The sequence below is a fragment of the Notothenia coriiceps genome, unplaced genomic scaffold (genome assembly GCF_000735185.1).
Source record: "Notothenia coriiceps isolate Sejong01 unplaced genomic scaffold, NC01 NC01_scaffold00022123, whole genome shotgun sequence".
Lineage (NCBI taxonomy): Eukaryota > Metazoa > Chordata > Actinopteri > Perciformes > Nototheniidae > Notothenia > Notothenia coriiceps.
In genome coordinates, this window is record NW_011354824.1 from 83,128 (window position 1) to 105,627 (window position 22,500).

A 22,500-nucleotide genomic window follows, 5' to 3' on the forward strand; every position below is an offset into this window, starting at 1 on the left:
AATTGCGATTACGGCTTGCAACGATTACGAAAACAACGTAATCGAAATAAAACGATTATTTTTTTATTATTATTATCAATTTTTTTTTTGTTAATTTTTTTTTTTAATTAATTTTTTCAGTTTAATTATACTTAAAGTTCAGGGTTATCAACTGTTAAAAACATACTGTTAAAACATGTTTTCTCCAATAAATTGATGTTTTCAAAGTAAATGGATAATCGTTTTTAATAATCGTGATATCCATTATTGACCCAAATAATCGAGATTATAATTGTTGCCATAATCGAGCAGCCCTAGCTACCATACATTAATCTAAACATCAGAAGCTTCACAAAGGAGATTGTTATAGTGGAACACATAACGTCATCCAGGTGTTTTATTTATCACTGCTGGTTGACTGTAAAAGAAAGGGTTACTAATGTACATCTCTCTGAATTCTTAATCAGAACTTGATGGCCACCACGTATTTGGGGCATTTACTTTTACTAATAATAGCTGTCAAGTTTTATGACCCCATCTCCATCATTTTATATTTTCATTGCCACATTTATTTTTGCCATTGCATTTTACCACTTCCCAAGCCAACCGGTATTGACTGAAGTACCATTAAGCTGGAGTACAACGAGAACAGCCATGTTTACGACTGCACTGTAAAGACGGATACTTTTCATGTTAACTGCCTCTGTTTTTAGCTCTGTAATGACACTTAAGCACCTGCTCTGTATCAACTCTGACTTAATAGAAAAGGTTAATGCAGTAGTTTTCCGTGTTGTTCATTTGTTTACAAATGTCTCACTGAAAAACAATAATTGCAAGGATTTCTTTTGAACCCCAAACACCATTCACTCGTGTGTTTTCAAATCTTTTGATTCCTAATCCTTGACACATTTGCTCTTTCAAGGATCCATTATGAGACGGTAAAACGAATGCAAATGAGCAGAAACAGAAGCGATTACATTAGTTGTTGCTCTTTGTAAATGTAAGGCAGTCATTTCTGTAATTTTCAAAGGCTTTTGAGTGATAACATAATCAAATATCTTGCACACAAGTTTTATTTCTGCGTTGTTAACTCTGTTAAATTTGTTTGACTTCCATCTTTTCAAACTTCTCTGTCTCACATTCTGTCTTTTATATTTTTTACTCACAAAGGCTTTTAGTCTTTCTTTCTGCTGTGAACATTATTCAGAGTGTTTCATTAAAACTAGACATTCATTTCCTCTTCAGTTCATTATCCACATGCATGATAATGTTGCTATTCATTTTAAGTTGATAATAAGGGTTATGCATTAAGCACCAAAACGACTGAAGTTACATGTAATTAGCTTTTTATGGTGTATTTAAGGAAATATATGTAATAGCTAGTAGATAATGTATTCGTTTTTTTAATGAAGTTTAATATTCTGATGAAACTCTTTGTATTACATTATGTACAACAATGTATGCTAGTCTGCAGGACTTTCAAAACCCCCTTAAACGTTCTGCGAGCTTATTCCAAAGTGTATATCTATCTACTGTACACACTTTTACAAAAATCCAGTGAAGACAATGTTAGTGCCCTGGGAATGTATAATGGAATCAATAAAAGTTTAATTCAGAGGAAATGCAGGCTACGTTTCATCAAATGGGGTTTACAGGTTGTTTCAAGTGTCTTACGGAGAGTATGGATTGAGATCACATTTGGGGTAAATTGAAAGAATTGTAGATGCATTGTAAGAAAAGGGCCTTAAAGTGAGAAGTCTGGCACAGTATGTTTTTGATAACTGAGGTATTGTTTTGAATGCAGTAACAACCCGGCACACCGCTATTACCTGGCAACGGATCCAGTCAGTGGCCAGCTGTTCGTGTCGGACACGAACTCCAGGAGGATCTACAGACCCAAAATCTTAAGTGGGACCAAGGAACTGCAGGCGAATGCAGAGGTGGTGGCAGGGACAGGAGAGCACTGCCTGCCCTTTGATGAGAACCACTGTGGAGACGGAGGAAAAGCTCCAGAGGCCTTCCTCACCGGACCCAAAGGTATCATTTAAAACTAATGAAGACGTTGAACTCAAATGGAGGGGGTGGGTCACAGTGATGGGCTTCTCAATCAGCAATGGCAACGGCACAATTTGGATTGATGTGAGCCATTGGGGACTGTGCCAAGCCTGGGCCAACTGATTGATTTTAATGGATGATTTTTAATTGTGGGTTATGTGTTGAGGTAGAAGTAAGCAGAAGACCTTGTGAATGATTGCTGCCTGTGAAGAAGTTAGTGTTGTTTTAACCCTCCAGAATGATAATGCTTAATTTATTTTAGCGTATTCTTGTAAATATCCTTTTTAAAGTTTACTCTTGAAGGTTATTAACTCTAACAGCTTCTGTGAAAGTAGAGCCTTCTCCAGTCCTTTAAAGCTTAAAGTAACAGCTATTCACATGTATTACCCGCTGTGCACAACCTGTCGTCCACATTCACATGGTCATTTGTGCCATTTATGCTTGGATTGCTCACTTTTCCATAATTTCTTCTGGATGAAAGGCCGAGATGAATTGTTTTTGCGCTAGTTGTTGCCCGCTCTGAATGCCAACTGCAATAGCTCGGCTTCGGCTGGGTGATAGAGTCTTGAGTGAAGGCAATCTGAGAGCAACTCTAATGATGGAGTGGGTGGAAGCCGAGACCATAGAAGAAACAGCAGATGGCTACTTTTTCCTTTTTTTTTCTCCTCTCAGACATTTGGTGAACTTTACTCAAATGTGACACTTTTCATTCGTCTGCAAATCTCAGACTGTCAAATAGCCGGCTCCCAAGGATTCACCGTGGGCTCCCTCAACTCGTAAATGTTTTAGCAGAAAGCAATCTTGTGCAGACCTAGCCACAGGTCAAACCAAACCACTCGCCTTCCATATAAGCTTTTAAAGACTCCATTGAAAAATAAATCATGCTTGTGGGGTAAAACTTGAAGTTACTCAAAACATTTAAAATCCTCTGGAAGCCACAGAGAAATCTTTACAAATGTGTTTCTGAGATCAGCGGCTTTCATTCTTCACAATCAAAACCCAAAGCCAAGGCGTGTTAAAAACAACATGGGGGAATGAAAAATAGTTTCTCTGCATGTTAGGCATTATTTAATTCCCATAGGTATGTGGAGGCTGGCGTCGCTCCTTAAAATATTTCCCCCATTTTTGGACGCCCGTTATTGCAACTCCACACTGGCTCTACTGCAACTTACACTTAATCACTAAGACAATTTAGCCCACAGTTGTCACCATGGCAACTGCCTGTCTTTCACCCCTTTCATCTAAAATTGGCCGAAGCTGTCATTTCCGCTCCCTCGCTCTTCATTTCTCAAATGGTGTGCAGATTGTTGATGATTGCCCATGTCGAAAAAATCGCCCGAACGCACCCCTCATTGACACCCCCACTTCCTGAGGTCCTTCTTTAGAGAGGAGGGTTACAAGACGTGGCAAGTGCATATATATACCGTATGAATACAGCCTTTCCCACTTCTGCCTGAGAAATTATTTAATACTAGAAAAGCAGCCAGTGAATTATTGATGGATGTGCTTTTTGCAGTGACCTGAATAATGGGAAGGCAAGCTTGACACATGTATCCATCGTGTACCGTCCACTGAGTCATGCAAGCAGAGATGTCGCACATCTACCATGTTTTCCTGTTATCACATATTTTGTTTCCCTCCTTCCTTCTTCTTTTCTCCTACCTCCCCCCTCCAACCTGATGTCAACAGGCATCGCTGTGGGCAAGAACGGCCTGATATATTTTGTGGATGGCACCACGATCAGAAAGGTGGACCAGAACGGCATCATCTCCACTTTCCTCGGCTCAAACGACCTGACATCGGCTCGACCTCTGACCTGTGACAACAGCATGGATATCAATCAGGTGACTTAGACACACATGTGGCAGACAGATGTGCACTGCGCCTCACACAGAACATGTCACAGCGCCACCCTGAGCCCCCACCTCTCCTATAACCCTCTTTTAGTTTGCTCACCCATGACTCATCATTCATATGCAGTGTTATATAACGGAACATATATATTACCTCTGCAGTATAACTAACATTTTCATGAACGCTAATATTTTTAGGCTTCTGGTTTTTTATGAAAGACATGCAGGGGCTTTTTTTTAAGTCTATATTATTATTAACAGTTTATACACAACCAGGTAGAAGAGGTATTTTGCATGCCGCTCTCTCCGTCTCATACCTTCTGCAATTACATTTGAAATTGCAAAAACTGCTTTCTTTCCGGGAATTTAAATCATTGCTGCAGTATTCACTCTCTTCTGGCTGCTACTTGGGAGAATATTACAATCTGGATGTTTTAAGTGTAATTCATTTACTGTTTGAAAGCATAATGTCATTATTTCTGAGATGTTTAGATGGTTAGATTGCCTTCAGGTTGATTTTAAAGTGCCTCTTCAGATTGTTATCTTTTAAATGATGCTTATTGGCAATTTTATTTATGGTTTTGTAATCCAATTTCTAGTGAGATACATTCTGTTATCTACTTAATGATGTTAGCTTGTGACTCTGTTATTGCTGCCTCTCTTGGTCAGTACACTTAACAAAAAAGAAAGAAAATTGAAATCTTAAAGTGGAATTCTTTGTTGAATAAACGTTAACTATAAGAGATCTTATCCAGAGAAACATTCAGTGGCATTAGTGGAATAAGGTCACAAGAACATTACAAGGTGCTTTTCGCTCTGGACTCAACAAGAAAGCATTTTCTCTGAAAGTACAGGAGGAAAATGTTTGCAAGGAGGGGCATTCGATTCATGCAGGAAGTGGAGACATGAAATGTTTATTGAGAAGATGAGTTCTCTGGTCACGGCAAATGATATGGAGGGAAGAATAATTACTCATTTTGGGGGCCTTGTTTTGATGTGGCTGGGGCTGAATTAGTGTTCCACTAGACATTCTCAAGAGTGAGGACACTTACACCATACATGATAATGAAGCAGCAATTGGTAGCGAGCACGCGGCACATAAAACCTTTTCTACAGACGGCCGGCTTTGTCCCACAGAATTTACTGACTCCCTGTGAATCAGGGGACATAAAAGCCGAGCCCTGGCCTTACACAAAAGGTTAGGACATTACAATAGCCTTGCACTTATTCCAAAGAAGTGCACCTTACTGCTCCCTTAAACATTAATATCTCCCTTCATTTCATTTTTTTAGATTTGAGATCTGACTTAAGATGAATAATGAAGGAAAATAAAAACCAAAAAAGGCTTTTATCATATTCAGATTGAAGTGTTCACAGCATTTTTTTATTTCCTGCTTCTGCAGAAAGTCAACGTGTACTGGCCGTTGAAAAATAAATTGTCGGCGGATTTCGTTCTCCCCCCTCTTACATCTGTGAGCCAGACATAACAGTGTTTTTTGGTTTGTTTTGTAACTAACTAATTTACATTTTAATTAGATTTCTGATGATCAGCATACCAAACGAAAAAGAAAGTATTTAACTACAAAACAAAACACTTGTGGTTGGGGAGGACTGTAACAGTGAAAACCAAATGACCCCCGATAGCAGATGTTATAAAATGTTCTTGTGTCTTATTCAGAGGATATATAATAATAGAAAGGCATACATGTTCGGAGAAAAAGTAATTATTTCACAGCATAGAATGTCTTTTTTATGTAAACAGACCATAAAGCAATCTTTGTTTGTGCATGTGCATGTGTGGGTGTACATAACGGGGAGAACATAAGAGAACATGAAGACAAAGGATTAAGCTTGTCTCTTTTAGCTAATTAACCAAGTCATTTGGTGAGAGCCAATAAAGACATGGTTTTGGCGAGACCGTGTGATCCTCAGGCGTCTCAGGCAGAGAATTGGCTCGGTGCAGTTTGACTGGTGGCAGCCTTAGAGGCAGTGTGTTTAACTATTAATCACCCTGCGGATAGGCGCAATTCAGAAGCGTTTTGACAGCTTTAATGACAGTTCTGTATTTAAAGGCCAGGCCAGTCATTTGTGCTGTTACAAATAAGCTTTTCATTCACTGACACATTTATGACAAGCACATTGTAATAGTTGGCCAGGGTTAAAGCTTTGGATTGTTATTCTTTTCAAGATGTGGTTAATACTGCTTTGATTATTGTGGGAGAAATATTGTATCACTTAATTTTGATTTAATTTGATACACATAATTGATCACTTAATGGGCTGCTCCCTTTTCAGGCTGCAGCGTCACTTAGTATGCACGCTCAGGGTTATTTTGGCAGCTAACCATAGCCACACAGGGCATAACCCCCCTGGAATTTCACATAGTTTTACATCCCAGTTACAGCATGATACAAAATGAAATGTTTACAAGGGAGAAAGGCATAATGGAAAATGATCTTAAGAGTCACTGTTGCCAGAATGATCCTCTAAAGTCATGTATCAGTAGCGCTAGCACCAGAAGATAAGCACTAATCTCTTACCCTAAAGGTAAAAGATATATTATGAATATTTTCCTTCAGGCCAATTGAAATCATACATATATTTAAGAATAACCGGTATTGTTTAAAGAGACACTACTCTGAAAAATAAAGTGTAACATTTCATTCCTGCACCGTCCAAATGTCCACGTTAAATTAAGAATATTTGACAAATGTCATATTTTGATATGACTGTGGTGGAGAGGAGGACAGGCTGTTGTCCATCATGGATAACCCCACCCATCCTCTCCACCTGCAGCTGGACAGTCAACGGAGCTCCTCCTCCAACAGACTGCTGCAGCTCCTCTGTCACAAGGACCGATACAGGAACACACTCCTGCCCACTGCAATAACTCTGTACAATAAATCACCTCTGGCTGGAAGAGAACTCTCTGCTCCGTAGTTTCTCTTGGAATAAAACCATGTTGTACATTTTACACTTATATAATCGGTTTAATATTAATATTCCATATGTCATATATTTATATATTTGTATATATAATATCTTGTCAAATCCAACATGTATATTTTCTATTTCTTTATTTTCTTGTTTATTTCTATTGGGATCAATAAAGTACCATTTTATCTTATCTTAAATACATTATCTTTCTGTGGCTAGTGACACAGTTTCTCTTTTTACAGATTGTGTCACATCTTGTGTACTTATATCAGCCTATTTATGACTATAATTAAGATGTATTCATGCCCTTCTGAAATCAACATTGATTAGACTCTTTTTAAACTGCTGATCTTTATTCAATCCCACCATGACCATTTAGAAAGTGCTATTTTGTTTATGTGCATGTAAATCACTATTGATTCGGAAAGGGACTAAAATGGATATTTATTTTAATGAATGATAATTACTTGAATGCAGCTATTACCTTTCATTTTAAATGTATAATTTGGATATTTCAGGTGATTCTGGAGTGGCCCACAGACCTTGCTGTCAGCCCCATGGACAACTCTCTGTACATCCTGGACAACAACATTGTGCTGCGCATCACGGAGAACGGCCAAGTGAGCATCGCAGCTGGCCGACCCCTCCACTGCCCGCTGGCTGGCATGGAGCGCGGCGTGGCCGGTGGTCAAAGGGCGCAGTTAACTCCCATCGAATCTGCTGTTGCCATCGCCATATCTTACCATGGAGCCATCTACATAGCGGAGACGGATGAGAGGAAGATGAGCAGGATCCGAAAGGTTTCTGTGGATGGTGAGATAACGCATTTGGCCGGATCTCTCTCCGACTGCGATTGCAAGAACGATGCCAACTGTGACTGTTACCAGACAGGGGACGGCTATGCCAAAGATGCGAGGCTTAATGCTCCATCTTCTTTAGTGGCAGCTCCAGATGGAACACTCTACGTGGCGGACCTGGGCAACATCCGCATCCGGGCCATCACTAAAAACGGGCCAACTCCCAGCGCCAATACATTTGAGGTGGCTTCCCCTGATGCCCAGGAGCTGTATGTGTTTGACAGTAACGGCACCCACCAGCACACTGCTAGCCTGCTCACTGGTGACTTGAAATTCACGTTCAGCTACAGCACAGAGAACGATATTACAGCCGTGACGGACAGCAGTGGAAACACTCTGAGGATCCGCAGAGATCCTAACCGCACACCGGTTCGTATCGTCGCCCCTGATAACCAGGTGATCTGGCTAACCATGGGCACTAATGGTGGACTGAAAACACTCACAGCACAGGGCCAGGAGCTGGTGCTTCTCACCTACCATGGTAACAACGGCCTGCTGGCCACAAAGACATCAGAGATTGGATGGACGACTTTCTACGAGTAAGTTCGATGGAGTTCGGCAAGAACATTGTTAGAAAATCTTAACGTCATTTGCTAAAGTCACGCAGATTTAGATTGTAATACATTCAGGCTTTCTGCATCTGGGACCTGCCCATTAAAACATCCCCCCACTGTGCATGCTAATACAGTTTATGTAAAACAAATGCACTCTGCAATCTGGCAGATAATATTATGTTTAGAAAATAAAAAAAGTATTCCCTGCTCATGGATGAGAGGGCAGTATTAACAGCAGTTCATTAAACCTTTGTTTGGACTTGTCACCCACTAATTAACTTTGACACTAAAACTTAAGTTACTTTTTCTAATTCAAAACTAAAACTTCAATTCATCAGGTGCAAAGACAAAGTGTTGTCTATAGTTTGTAAACAGACTTACCTGCAAACTGCTTCATAATGAATACCTAGTTATAAATATGTCTCAGAAATAGCCTTATCAGACTATAAAAAGTAATCATCCAAAATGATGTGTATATAAATAATCTTGCAACAAAGCATTTGTTACAATAGGTTGAAAAAGTCAAAGTAACATTTACCGAAATGACTAGTTCATGATTATATCTTGTTATAATAATCCACCTGGGCTCTCATAAAGGTCATAAAGACACAGTATATTTTGGTAAAATGGCCTCTCAGTGATTCTTCTCCCTTGTGTAATATGCTGTCATGTCACATTATGCCATGAATAATATCCCCACTCTAGCTAAAAAAGCAGAGCGTTCAGGAGACATTAAAATGACACATCAATCATCTGAGATAATTGAAATCATTGTGTGAGTGTTTTTTTAAATATAAAAACGGACGGCTGGCGAGGCGGGTCACTCTCACACATTGAATATTTGTATTGTGCCTTAGGTTGATACAGACAGCCCTTCTCTTATGAAATTGAGTTTTTAAAAAAAAAGAGAAATATGACAGTCGATAGTCTTACTCAAAGAGCTGATAATTGAATGCCCTGAGAGCCATCACATATCAATGCTTTGTCACGTTCCTTTCTTTTGTATCAAAAAGCTATGACAGCGAAGGACGGCTGATGAATGTGACGTTCCCCACTGGGATGGTGAACAACTTGTACACAGACATATTCAGCGCTCTGACGGTGGACATCGAGAGCTCCATGACAGACGAGGAAATCAGCATCACCACCAACACCTCCACCATCCGTGCCTTCTACACTCTGGCTCAGGGTAAGGGCGCGGCACTTCTTCCAGGCTCAGGCGGCTATTTTGTAAGATGTTATTTTTCATTGTTTCAGGGGTCGCCGGGGCAATGTTGAGTAAGCTGAAGTCGTGTATCATTACAGCTCACAGGGTCTGACAGACGACAGTGTAAATGATTACTCTCTCAGTGTGTGGGTTTGACACGGAGACACAGCAACCTTGTTTCTAAATGGTTTCTACTCCCTGCCGGACCCAGATGGTCAAGTTACTTCAGCCCTTCATTCATGTTTGTTCTTTTATCTGAACATCAAAATCAAGTCAGATGTTATTTATATTGCACAATATCACTAATTACACTTTTGTCTCAGGAGGCCTTTACAATGTGCACAGCATATGCGACCATTCGTCCTTAGACCCTCGCAGCGTTCAAGGAAAAACTCCCAAAAAAGCCAAATTAATTGGGAGAACAATGGAAAAACCTGGGGAGAGCAACAGAGGAGCGATCCCTCTCCTAGGATGGACACATGTTGTGTGTATTACTAAAACAAAGCAATAGATATAGACAATCTGTGTGATACAAAATGCATGCAGTTGTTTTTATAAAAATGTTCTAGGTATTGCTAAAGAATAATGGAAGTCAGGCAGGAGCACGGCAACAGCTTCAGCCACAACTAATGATCAGACATAGGAAACATTTCTGAAATACAATACTAAGAATTTAAAGCATGATTAACTACAGCCAATAGTTACATGAGAAAGTCAATAACATCCGTTGGTCTGTGTAATTGCTCGTTCCTCTGTTCTAAGTTGCCTTTTTTGTTTCCCATCAATAGACCAATGTAGAAGCAGCTATCAAGTGGGCTTTGACAACTCGCTGAGGATTACTTATGCCAATGGGATGGATACCCACTACCAGACAGAGCCCCACATCCTGGCCGGCGCTGCCAACCCCACCGTAGCCAGGCGCAACATGAGCCTGCCAGGGGAGAGTGGGCAGAACTTGGTAGAGTGGCGCTTCCGCAAAGAACAAGCCAGAGGCAAAGTTATCGTGTTTGGACGCAAGCTTAGGGTATGTTTGATTTATTTATTTTACTCTCTTGGGCACATGCAAATTACAAACAGGCCCTGAATACAAGAAGTGGTAATTTCCCATGGCTTAGCTTACCTCCAGTGATTATGACACTGTTAGATATAAAGAGGAGTTGCATAAACATTAGATCACACATGGGTATTTTATGGGTTCTTATTTTAACAATTTCAAATGAATATAACAATCAATTATTTCTGCCATTAAGATTTATTGCTCTCATAATATTTAGTTCCTGATATAGAGGGTTATCAATATTCTTGTACTGAAAATAATTCTCTTATTCCCCCCTTCTTAGAGTCTGACACTCAGATTTATGAACACTGCTTCATGAACTTTACTTGGGTGGTTACTTTGCCTCTGAGTAATTTTGTCACTAAATTTAGAAGGTTGTGATTTAAGTGCACCTGAATAATCACCAGAGTGTCTCTGTTAAATGAGCCTTGGGAGGGAAGTGTTAATCTCTGTGACAACTCTAGTGAAAATGATGTGAATAGGATTTAGAGAGCCATCCAGACCAAAAGCAGTATTATAAAAACTGAGAATTTCAGAGGATGAATGCACGTGCATTGTACCCCTGTATTTCTTCTTAGTCTTATCTGTAAGTCAAATGTTATGATTATTAATGGTAGTCGGTTTTTTACGCGCCAACTAACACGCTGGTAAATCAAATCCATCCCGCAGGTGAACGGACGGAACATTCTTTCTGTCGATTACGATCGCACCCTGAGGACGGAGAAGATTTACGATGACCACAGGAAATTCCTCTTAAAGATTATATACGACACATCAGGTCACCCGGTGCTGTGGGTGCCCAGTAGTAAGCTACTGCCGGTTAATGTGAGCCGCACCAGCAGTGGGCAAATCAGCGCCCTGCAAAGAGGTCCCACCACGGAGAGACTGGAGTATGATAGTCAGGGCCGCCTGATATCCAGGGTGTTTGCTGATGGGAAAATATGGAGTTACACCTACCTGGAGCAGGTGAGAAAATAACATGACCAGAGGAGGCAATATGTAAGATATACTGTGCAGCAGGCTAGTCATCATCGCTACAGGGTGAATAAAAACCCTGATGTGTAGCAGAGGTCACCCTGAAGAGGCCTATTTTGCAATAATCACCAGCTCCATGAACATAATTCTGCTTCTTACAGAGGCACTTAGCATACATGGTAATAATTCTACACTAACTGCACATTTATGAGCATCATTTATAAGCTTTAGATATAAAAATGTTCACAGGGATTGCATCCCTTTGCTATAGCTCAACCTCTACACAGTACGCATGGTATAGATTGCCAGAGGAAGCCAAGGAAATGAGGCTCCACATGGTTAGAACAGCAGGGCTGATTACATCTCTGCACTAATAACATATTTCTTGTGTGGTGGGTTGCACTGAGTTGCAGTATCCTCTGGCAGCAGGCAATAGTTTACAGTACATGTGTAATAGATGAGTGTACTCTTTAAATCAGACTTTGAGACTGAGTTGTATAGAGGTGCGATGAATTGTTTATCTTGTCCTGTTAGTGATAGCATGGTGTCCTGGTTTTTACTGCACAATTAGCTTTGTGCTAACACTGGTACAATAAATCAAAGGGTTGCTTTTATTTTGTCATGTTTTTCTTTCCCTTGCAATTACAATTAATTGAACTCAAATTGAATGGCAAAAAAAGAGCGGACATTTAATACCTAATTATTGCTTCCACCTTTTTCAAATTTTAGCGAGGTGTAAACATTGGAACAACACACTGCAATTACATGAGATCCTGCAAGGGGATCATTTTCATTTTCAAATATATGCCTGTCCTCCTTTCTGACTGTCACATCAAAACTCACGACAAATAGTTTTTTTTTTTGCTCTGTATTTTTAGGTTTCAGGTCTGCACTAAGCATTACAGTATTCTTTGGAAAATATAGGATGCTTCTCTGCTAAATAACAGAGACACGCTGAGGCTAAATTATTTAAACAGTGAGTATATAATAGCACACAATACAGGACATTAGGCAAAAACCAAAATTGACACATCTTTCAACATATGCATTTTACATCAAATACATCACACTTTCCCTCCTACTAAAATGTCCTTATTCACTATCCTTATTCACTATCCTTATTCACTATCCTTATTCACTATCCTTGTTTTAAGTGTTCTATTTGGTATGGTTGTACTGGTATAGTATGCACAGCTTTTCAAAAACATGCAGAGATTTCCTGAGCCGCTCCTGTTTGCTTCCCTTCGTTGCGTGACCTGCAGAGCCCATGTCAACACTCTGACATAAGGAACACAGAGAGCTCAGGGAGCACAGGGAACCTCTGTCACAACGGATGACTGGGCATGGCTTTTCAACAGAAATAGTGGCAAAGCTTTAGATGGAAGATCACACTGCATATACTGTTCTTTAAATTAAAATAGTCTGTGTGGGTATGTTACATTGCTTATGTCACATACATGCTAATGTAGATTAGTGGATCATCATTGACAGTTCGAAATATCTTAACAAATATACCATCTTGTACAGCAGCATCCTTAGTAAATGTATTTGACGGAAAATGTTGATAACTAAAGGATTCAAGAGATTAGAAAATGGAGAGCACAAATATAACATATAGGAAAAAAGCAGAAAACCCACTAGGTTTGTTTAAAACCTCCATCTAAATAATGTTAAAGTTCCCTGTTTTATAGAAAACACAGGTCAATATACACAAATTAATATAAAGTCAACATTCATGTTTAAGTATTCAAACGTATAAAAAACCATCAATAAAATAACAAATGTAAACAAAAAGAAAATTGTTGAAAGTGTATGAAAAAGCAGTTAAATGGTATTTTAGGCTATTGAATAAATGCACAGTATTTCATAATGTGTGAAAAGCCATTCCATCATTTTGAAACCCTTAATCAGATGGGAACTTGACTTCTGCGACCTCTGTGAATTGGTACTTGCTGTCTCTAAGAGTTGACACTACCTAGTGCATTTTTTCATATACCCGGTTTCTCCTATTCAGAAACAGGATATTTTTGCACTTGTCTGAGGGATTAATAATATATTATTTATAGATATTATGCAACCCAAGATAACACCAGCTATTTTGTATCTCTTTCCCCTTTAGTCCATGGTTCTCCTGCTCCACAGTCAGCGGCAGTACATATTTGATTTCGACTCTCTGGACCGTCTTTCTGCTGTCACGATGCCAAGCGTAGCGCGCTACACCATGCAGACCATCCGCTCAGTGGGGTACTACAGGAATCTTTATCACCCCCCGGAGAGCAACGCCTCAGTGGCTGTGGACTACAGCGAAGACGGCCTTCTAATGAGGATCGCTCACCTCGGCACAGGCCGCAGGATCCTGTACAGATACAGGAGGCAGAACAAACTGGCAGAGATCCTGTACGACAGCACCAGGGTCAGCTTCACCTACGACGAAACGGCAGGAGTGCTGAAGACCGTCAACCTGCAGAACGAGGGATTCATCTGCTCCATCCGTTATCGACAAGTGGGTCCGCTGGTGGACCGGCAGATTTTCCGCTTCAGCGAGGATGGCATGGTCAATGCCCGCTTCGACTACACCTACGACAGCAGCCTGCGAGTGACAAGCGTGCAAGGTGTCATCAACGAAACACCGTTACCCATCGATCTGTACCAGTTTGATGATATCTCGGGGAAAGTTGAGCAGTTTGGGAAGTTTGGGGTGATTTACTACGATATAAATCAGATCATATCCACTGCAGTCATGACCTACACCAAGCACTTCGATGCACATGGTCGCATCAAGGAGATCCAGTACGAGATATTCCGCTCCCTCATGTACTGGATCACTTTCCAGTATGACGATGTCGGGCGAGTCATCAAGCGAGAGATCAAGATCGGCCCCTTCGCCAACACCACCAAGTACAGCTATGAGTATGATGTTGACGGCCAGCTGCAGACTGTGTACCTGAACGAGAAAGTGATGTGGCGCTACACGTATGACCTTAATGGGAATCTGCATCTGCTGAACGCAGGAAACAGTGCCAGGCTTCTTCCTCTGCGCTACGACTTGAGAGACCGAATCACCCGCCTGGGAGACATCCAGTACAGAATGGATGAAGACGGCTTCCTCCGTCAGAGAGGGGCAGAGATCTTTGAGTACAACTCCAAAGGACTCTTGGTGCGGGTCTACAGTAAGAGCAGCAGCTGGACCATTCAGTACCGCTACGATGGACTGGGGCGCAGAGTGTCCACCAAGTCAAGCCTAGGCCAACACCTGCAGTACTTCTACGCAGACCTGAGTTACCCAGCTAGGATTACACATGTATACAACCACTCCAGCTCAGAGATCACGTCGCTCTACTACGACCTTCAAGGCCACCTGTTTGCTATGGAGATCAGCAGCGGGGAGGAGTTCTACATCGCCTGTGATAACACCGGCACTCCTCTGGCTGTCTTCACCAGCAACGGCCTCCTGGTCAAACAGCTGCAGTACACGGCGTACGGTGAGGTCTACTTCGACTCAAACCCAGACTTCCAGCTTGTGCTCGGGTTTCACGGAGGTCTGTACGAACCCCTGACCAAACTGCTGCACTTCGGGGAGCAGGATTACGACATTATGTCTGGCAGATGGACTCTTCCGGATATCTCTACTTTGCAAAAGATGAGCAAAGAACCTGCTCCTTTTAATCTCTACATGTTTAGAAATAACAACCCAATCAGCAAAGTCCATGAACTGAGAGAGTATGTTGCAGGTAAGATATATACTTTGGTGATCACTATTAGGGCTTCAAATAATGATTCATTTTTTCTATTAATGTTTTATCAAATAAAAAAAATCATGTATATATTCATCTGATCATTGGCCCAGATATATTGTATAGTAAGTTGTAGCTGTTTTAATGATCAGTTAATAGGGGGTGTACTTTTTTACTACCTTATTTTATTTTGTAGTAATAAGTCTTGATAATGTCAGGTACTTAAAGCACAAACGTACTATGTATACAAACACCTAGAGTCATAGTGTTTGCTCATCAATAAATTGTGTTAAAACCTACAGTTATACAATGTTTTTCCTTAATGCAGTATATACATTTTTTTGAAAGTAAATAAATATATATAAATGTTTTTCTGGTAAACATTTAAGGTTTGGTACAAAAGTAACATGTGACTGAATGAAGTATGTTTTATTTTTTATATTTTTCACAGATGTGAACAGCTGGCTTGTCACCTTTGGCTTTCATCTTCACAACACCATCCCTGGGTTTCCGGTCCCTAAGTTTGACCTCAGTATGCCATCTTATGAACTGATGAAGAGTCAGCGCTGGGATGATCTGCCGGTGGGTACAATGATTATCTCTCAGGCATTTTGAACACGCGATAAACCACTGCTGTATTCCTCCAGCCAACAGAAAATATGCCTTTCAGTATAGTGTAGGTAGGGGATTAGACAGGTAACCAAACAAACATTTTTCTATTGTTTATTTCTCAAGTCAGTATTTTGAAACTGCCATCTCCTAATTGGATTGCTATGTATTTCATGGAATATCAATTTTAATTGGGCTGTATTTGCATAATAATACGCATAATAAGCAAAAATGTTACTTCCCCCTGTGTTGTTGTTTTACTTTCCATTTAGACACTGTCTAACTTGCTATGTAATATGTTGGTGTTATTACCGTTTAAACAATCTTTTGAAGTTATGTATGCCAGGCTTGTCTGGTTTAAGGCCTTAACATAAAAAAGTGTTGCTGTAAAATTGTCATGGGGGGTTTATCTACTTTTGGCTTGAGAACACAGCTTGAAAAGACCATTATCTTAGACAGGGATGACAAACTCTCTCAAGCAGAGCAGTAGCTGGTTCTAAATGGCCTGGAGAGTCTGGTTCTGCCATGTTCAGGCGTTAACGTTTCACTGCACTTTTCCTACAGTCTATCTCTGGGGTCCAGCAGGAAGTTACCAGACAAGCGCACTCTCTCTTGTCATTCGAACGGCTGCCAGAGGTCCATCTCACTCGAGGTCGCAGAGGTGAAAAGTCTTGGCTGTGGTTCTCGGCGGCAATGTCTCCCATCGGAAGAGCCGTTATGTTCGCCATCTACAAGGGCAGCGTTCACACTCACACGCTCAATGTGGCCGGTGAGGACTGCATCAAGGTTGCAACAATCCTTAACAATGCTTTCTACTTGGAAGAACTCCACTTCACCATAGAAGGACGAGACACACATTACTTTGTCAAGCCTGGCCTTCCAGATGCCGACCTTGCTTCGTTGCACCTCACTAGTGGACATAAGACTCTGGAGAACGGTGTCAATGTCACTGTTTCCCAGTCCACCACAGTCATGGATAGCCGGACTCGGCGTTTCGCAGATGTGGAGATTCATGCCGGTGCCCTAGGTCTTCACATCCGCTATGGATCCACGGTGGACGAGGAGAAAGTGCGGGTGGTTGAGTTCGCCCGTCAGCGCGCCCTCGCAGGTGCGTGGGCGAGGGAGCAGCAGCGGGTGAGGGATGGAGAGGAAGGGGTCCGCCCCTGGACAGAGGGGGAGAAGAGGCAGCTTCTGAGTAGTGGAAAGGTTCTGGGGTTCGACGGGTACTATGTGCTCTCCATTGAGCAGTACCCAGAGTTAGCAGACAGTGCTAATAACATCCACTTTCTTCGGCAAAGTGAAATCGGGAAGAGGTAACAATAAGAGGGGCATTTTCTGCCAAAGAGACTTAGTTTTGGTAGAGACTTTCAAGCGGACAAATGAAAACAACTGTAATCAAAGGTTGCTTCTACAGTATGTATCCTGAGTGTCGTGTGTTTTTGAAAATAAAATAAGAAATACAAAAAAGTACAAGTGGTCAAAAGCAATGCTGTGCATTGTGACCTAGGGACTACAGAGTAAATGTATAACTACACCAAGCCTTACAATGGCAATTACAGGTCAGTTCCTCTGTTGCACAAGCCTTTCGGACTCTGGACTCTGATGCAGAGGAATAGCGGTGTCTTTGACGAAACAGTGAGTTAACTTAGGTGTCTTTTGTTTTGTTTTCATCAAGAAAAAAGTCTGGCTCAACAGAGAATGTTAAAAGATCAAACAAAATGTTTACATTATGCATATCTGCACTTCTCTAGAAGTATGGGGCTCGAGAGTTCAAACTCGTGGAGCAAGCAGTATCCTTGAGCAAATGCTTGTTTTTAAAATCAGAGACTTCTGACGTTAGAAATATCCTCACCAAACAACCACTATGTATACCAGATTTAGCACTGTAAACATCAAAATGTCTTATTCTCTGAGATGCTTTTAAAAAAAAAAAAAAACAGTTTCAATGTTTAAATACCCAATATTCATTTTGGGGAAAAAAGGGACAGTGTTGGTATGCTGAACTCTGTTGGGGAGCATAGGCACAGATGTGTCTTGGATAGCACAGGGACACCATGTTTTGTAAATTATGCAAGAGTTTTATGGGCGTTTTTTTTAAGAAACTGTATTAATGTCTGTATTAGTCATATTAACAGTAATTTATGTTGTGTTTAAACATGACAAATAAAGTCCAGCTGATTTTATTTTCCTTTAATTTTTCAGACAAGCATTTTTATTTTTATTTTCTAACGTGGCTATGTGGGGCTTTTTCACAATGCTCTGTTTAAGTAATTAACAGAAACCTGTGCATGTAGTGACAAGTATTTACAAGTGGTGATGTATCTATAACATGCCGTCAACTATTATTTCCACTAAATTGAATGTTTGTTGGGCATAATGCCTTTTGACCTGGCTGCCTGTCCAATGAATATTTCATCAACACAAATATTTCATGAACCCATTTCACATCAACAAGGTTACAGTGGATCCAAATATAGATCACATCCATGTTCTCGGTAGGTATACTTTTTTTGAATGTTAAATGCACTCATGGATTAAAATGATAGTGGGGTTCTTCTTGGTGTGTTGTTTTTTCAAGAGGTGAGAAAATGTGTTTGGGTTATTCAGACACTAATGTGGATAATGATATTTCCTAATGGTATCCATGGCCTCGGTATTCTTAAAAATATCATAATTGCATTCATAATTAGGAAAAAAAACATCATCTCAGCTGCAAAGCCAAAGAAGACCAATACAGATAAGTTTGAAGTCGGCTGCTTGAAGCTGTTCTAACCTGAAGTGTGTTAATTAGAGAGATTTAAAGTGTAACTAACCCAACGTGTAGACAGTTGCCTTGAACAAGCTACTCAGTCAACATCAAAACCATGTGTTTGAAAGTTTGATACCTTCATTTTTAAAAGAAAGAACATGGGTTGTGTTCAGTTTTTTCCCACGCTCCCTGTATTCATCAAAGCTCAGAGGAGTTCTGACGCTGAAATGTATAATTCTGAAAAACAACTTCACATGAAAGCCATTTCTTTTTCATGGTAAACTTCAAGCAGCATTTTCAAACCAAACGGTTGCAGAATATTCTTTGCTCAAAGCTTGTTTTATGCTGTTTTTGACCTCCTCCCTACTGTTCAAGCCTCCTCACATTCCTTATGTAGTTACTCAAACATGACATTGTTTTCTGACATATAGAGCTCAACAAAACTCCATCTTTCTGAGTGTTGCTCAGCTCAAAATACATGCCTTCAAAGTTCTCATGAGAGTCCTTCAGCAGATGAAATGTAAGTTTCAATGTACAATGTACTTATATGAACCCAATTTGTTTTTATGCATCCATACAAACCCTACCGAAACCCTATATGATAACGAACTCAGCTCGGCCAAGTATAAAGCATTCAAATCCTTCTTTCTCTTAAAAGTGCTCTGATGCTCCCTAGTGGTGCACAGTGCATAGTTCAGAGAGTCACCCAGTCCCCCAGCTCACTGTTACATGTACATATCATACAGCAGTGCACTTATAATAACAGCAGCAACCACTATACTCCCAGAGAGTTTTGAAAATATTACTGCTTTGAGCTTCAACTTTAATTAAACCTTTTAAATTCTAGTGATTAGCACGCCAGATGTTAGAGGAAAAAAAAGCACTCCAGGATACTCTAGGTTAATTTAAGGTGACATCAAATAGAATTCATAAAGTACTATTATTAAAATGATCCGCAGTGCTGGTGCAGTATCACACTGTGACCACAGTAGGCAACAGTGCAGCATATCAGTGCGCAGTGCAACTAGACCGACTTCAAAGCCTTATATAAAAGAGATGGCTCGACTTTTCAAAAACATCAAAGACCCAAAAGCATCACGCAATAGATCAGAGCCGCGAAAAACGAGGAATGTTTCATGATTCATTTTCTGAACGTAACACAAAGGTAGCCATATGGAATCACATTGCTAAACACGAGATGGTTTTGCTTTCGTTCCTTCTTGGATCCATGATCAAACACTACAGGTAGTTGTAGATTATGTACAGTAAGGTGCTCAAGTTTGACCTCAAGAAACTAGATTTGTACTCATGTTCTGAAGTTTCCAAGAGCTGTCACTCAAACTAAATTACGATCATGTGACTCGAGGTTGAAAGCTACAGCGATTTCAAGTGACGTTGGATTTACAGTGTTAACGCAGCAATCATTGATATTATATTAGAAATGTGCATTCATCCAAATGCATTAGATAATTATGAGCGCATGAAATAGTCAGCAGATTGAGCCCTTTTAATGAGCTTCTTGTGAATTAAACAACAGTGTATTGCTTATTGCATCTCCAAGGGCAGTGTTATTCATTTCCACAAGCACACAAGGTGATGGCGTTCATTATCGTTAATACTGACCTTCAGCTGACAACTTATGGACTTTCTCTCACAGGGACCTGTGGAGGTACATTTCATTTGCGGTTTATAACTCGTTTCATCTTAAATCAAAAAGTGTTTATTTGAAAGAAATGTATTATACAGTGGGAATTTAATCGTGGGAGAGCTACCAAGGTTAATGTATTACAAGAGGAGCACACTATTTCATTAGACTACAATTACATAATACTGTACATTGGAAAGGCATTGCATAAACAAAACAAAAAAGAAAATCTGCTTTTCATTCCACTCGGTATCAGAAGCATACAATAATTAAATGAAAGGCTAGGTGATTAATTGAGCTGTGACGCATGACCTTGTAGCTATTTCTTTAAATTCAATCTGTTTTACAAATTGAATGGACCTGCAGCAAGGGGGAATAAATCAATTTGTATAATAAGCTGATTGAAATGTTCTCAAAACACAAGGACAGACTTGGAACCACACACGTCAGAAAGTCTTTTTTTGTTACGATCACATAATCATAATTTTATGATGTGGTTTATTCTTGGCTCTTACATCATTTCTGATCTTGATATTTCCTAAACTGTCAGGATATGATTGTAAGATAACAAAAGGTTGTTTTGATATGGCATTTATTTGTCAGCAGGAGACGTAGAGCAACACCACTTATGTTGCCACTCACTTTGACATCAAGTAATTATAGCCTTAAGTTGATGCGAGTAAACAAATATGGTGATATTATAATATTTCTCCATGATAGTGTTGGTGGTGACTTTCCATAATATTCCCAAAAGGTACATTAATGGTTAGTCTACATTATAATGACTTCAGAGCAAACAACTTCTCTCTCTAATTACCTTGTTATCTTTTCAATTAATTTCAAATGTGTCTTTAAGGTCGTTGAACATGACATAGAGAACGCTGCTAAAATGATCATTAAACTGTATAGGTAATGTTATTTTTTGCAAGGTAATTAAAGTATGTATTCTCTGTAAATATATTGTAAAACGAAAAATAATAGGATTGCTTACACTTTTAACTTTGATTATATCTGATGGGGATTATAATTGATTTTAAGAATCTTGAATCATTATTATCTCAACATCTAATTATCCTATAATGATTGCCAGAACATTGGGTTAGTAAAAGCTAAGTCTGGATCATTATAATTACTTAACAGTGGTGAATTAAACTATGTTATTTCCTCTGTACTAATTATTGCTTAAAGGACGGCTGGAATTCCAACATAGAGAATAAGATCTTACTTTTTTCATAATATATTTGCCCGATTTTTAATACAATCTAGTGAAAATACATTGGTTACTGTATGTTCATAAGTTAAGCTCTTAAAATATGTCATTGAAGTATAACAGTCTAAATTAAAATGGATATGTAGATGTAGAATGTCACGCTGACATTTGACAAACACATAATGCAGAGTTCAAGGACAATGGGAGAAATACCGAGGGAAACAGTTTAACTTTCATTGGGGATTTTACATGGAGCAAAAACAGGCCATATCTCTGCAGTCTTTTAATCAGAGACTCACTCAGACCTTGGAGATAATGCGTAACGACACGTGCAGCCTATCAGTGAGACGGACGGGACAGTTAAAGCTCGGAAGATTTACAATGACAGTCTCATCTCGTCTCAAGCCTCTCATCCTCTGTACCCCCTTCTCTCACTTTACATCCCATTCATCCCCGGCTAAATAGGAACAAGAACAAAGCTTTTCGGAGGCTGCTTTCTTGCTCAATACGCTGCCTTATATTGCCCGGCTTGTTCCATGTCCCAATTCAGAAATAGCAGCTTGTTATCATCCCTCTGATCTTCTGAGGACACTTGCACAGGCTGTTGGGACTTTACTTGAGAAGTCTACAAAGAGTGTGGGTGAAAAACAAGGGCGCTAATGAGAATTAGAAAGTGTGGAGTGAGGATGCTGATACTCACATTGATGAAAACTGGGTTAAGTGTTGCGGTGTGGTTTGGGTGGTAAGGGGGGGACACGCCTGTAATTATCGTTAACTGATCTTACTGTGATAGAAAACAAACAAATATTACCAATTTAGTGCATGAGACACCAAATACTGACATTTGTAGCCCACAACAAGCTCTGGAGGGAGATGTCTCTTTCTCTAAAGGTATGTACAGTATATCTGGTTTGTCCCATTTAAAGGAACACAAACATGAGCTCTGTGTAATTTCTTTAACATTATGTAATGCCCATACATGCTCTTAAGGTCCTCAGAACAACATATTTCCAATCGTGTCCACTGAGGTTAATAAAAAATTAACCAAAATGCAAATATTTACCAATGAGATCAATGAC

At 39.9% G+C, this 22,500-nt stretch overlaps 1 protein-coding gene across 1 annotated transcript in view; it reads left to right on the top strand.

Moving 5' to 3' along the window:
• Window positions 1-17,258, top strand: part of si:dkey-237h12.3 (teneurin-3) — a gene marked incomplete at its 5' end in the record, with an annotated part of 86,638 nt that extends 69,380 nt beyond the window's left edge. Inside the window, 9 exons of the mRNA XM_010780708.1 lie at window positions 1,784-2,016; window positions 3,724-3,878; window positions 7,343-8,220; window positions 9,249-9,424; window positions 10,231-10,466; window positions 11,169-11,465; window positions 13,594-15,205; window positions 15,660-15,790; window positions 16,382-17,258. Of these exons, the coding sequence (XP_010779010.1) occupies window positions 1,784-2,016; window positions 3,724-3,878; window positions 7,343-8,220; window positions 9,249-9,424; window positions 10,231-10,466; window positions 11,169-11,465; window positions 13,594-15,205; window positions 15,660-15,790; window positions 16,382-17,134 (4,471 nt within the window). The remainder of the gene's footprint in view (window positions 1-1,783; window positions 2,017-3,723; window positions 3,879-7,342; window positions 8,221-9,248; window positions 9,425-10,230; window positions 10,467-11,168; window positions 11,466-13,593; window positions 15,206-15,659; window positions 15,791-16,381) is intronic.
• Window positions 17,259-22,500: the final 5,242 nt, after the last annotated feature.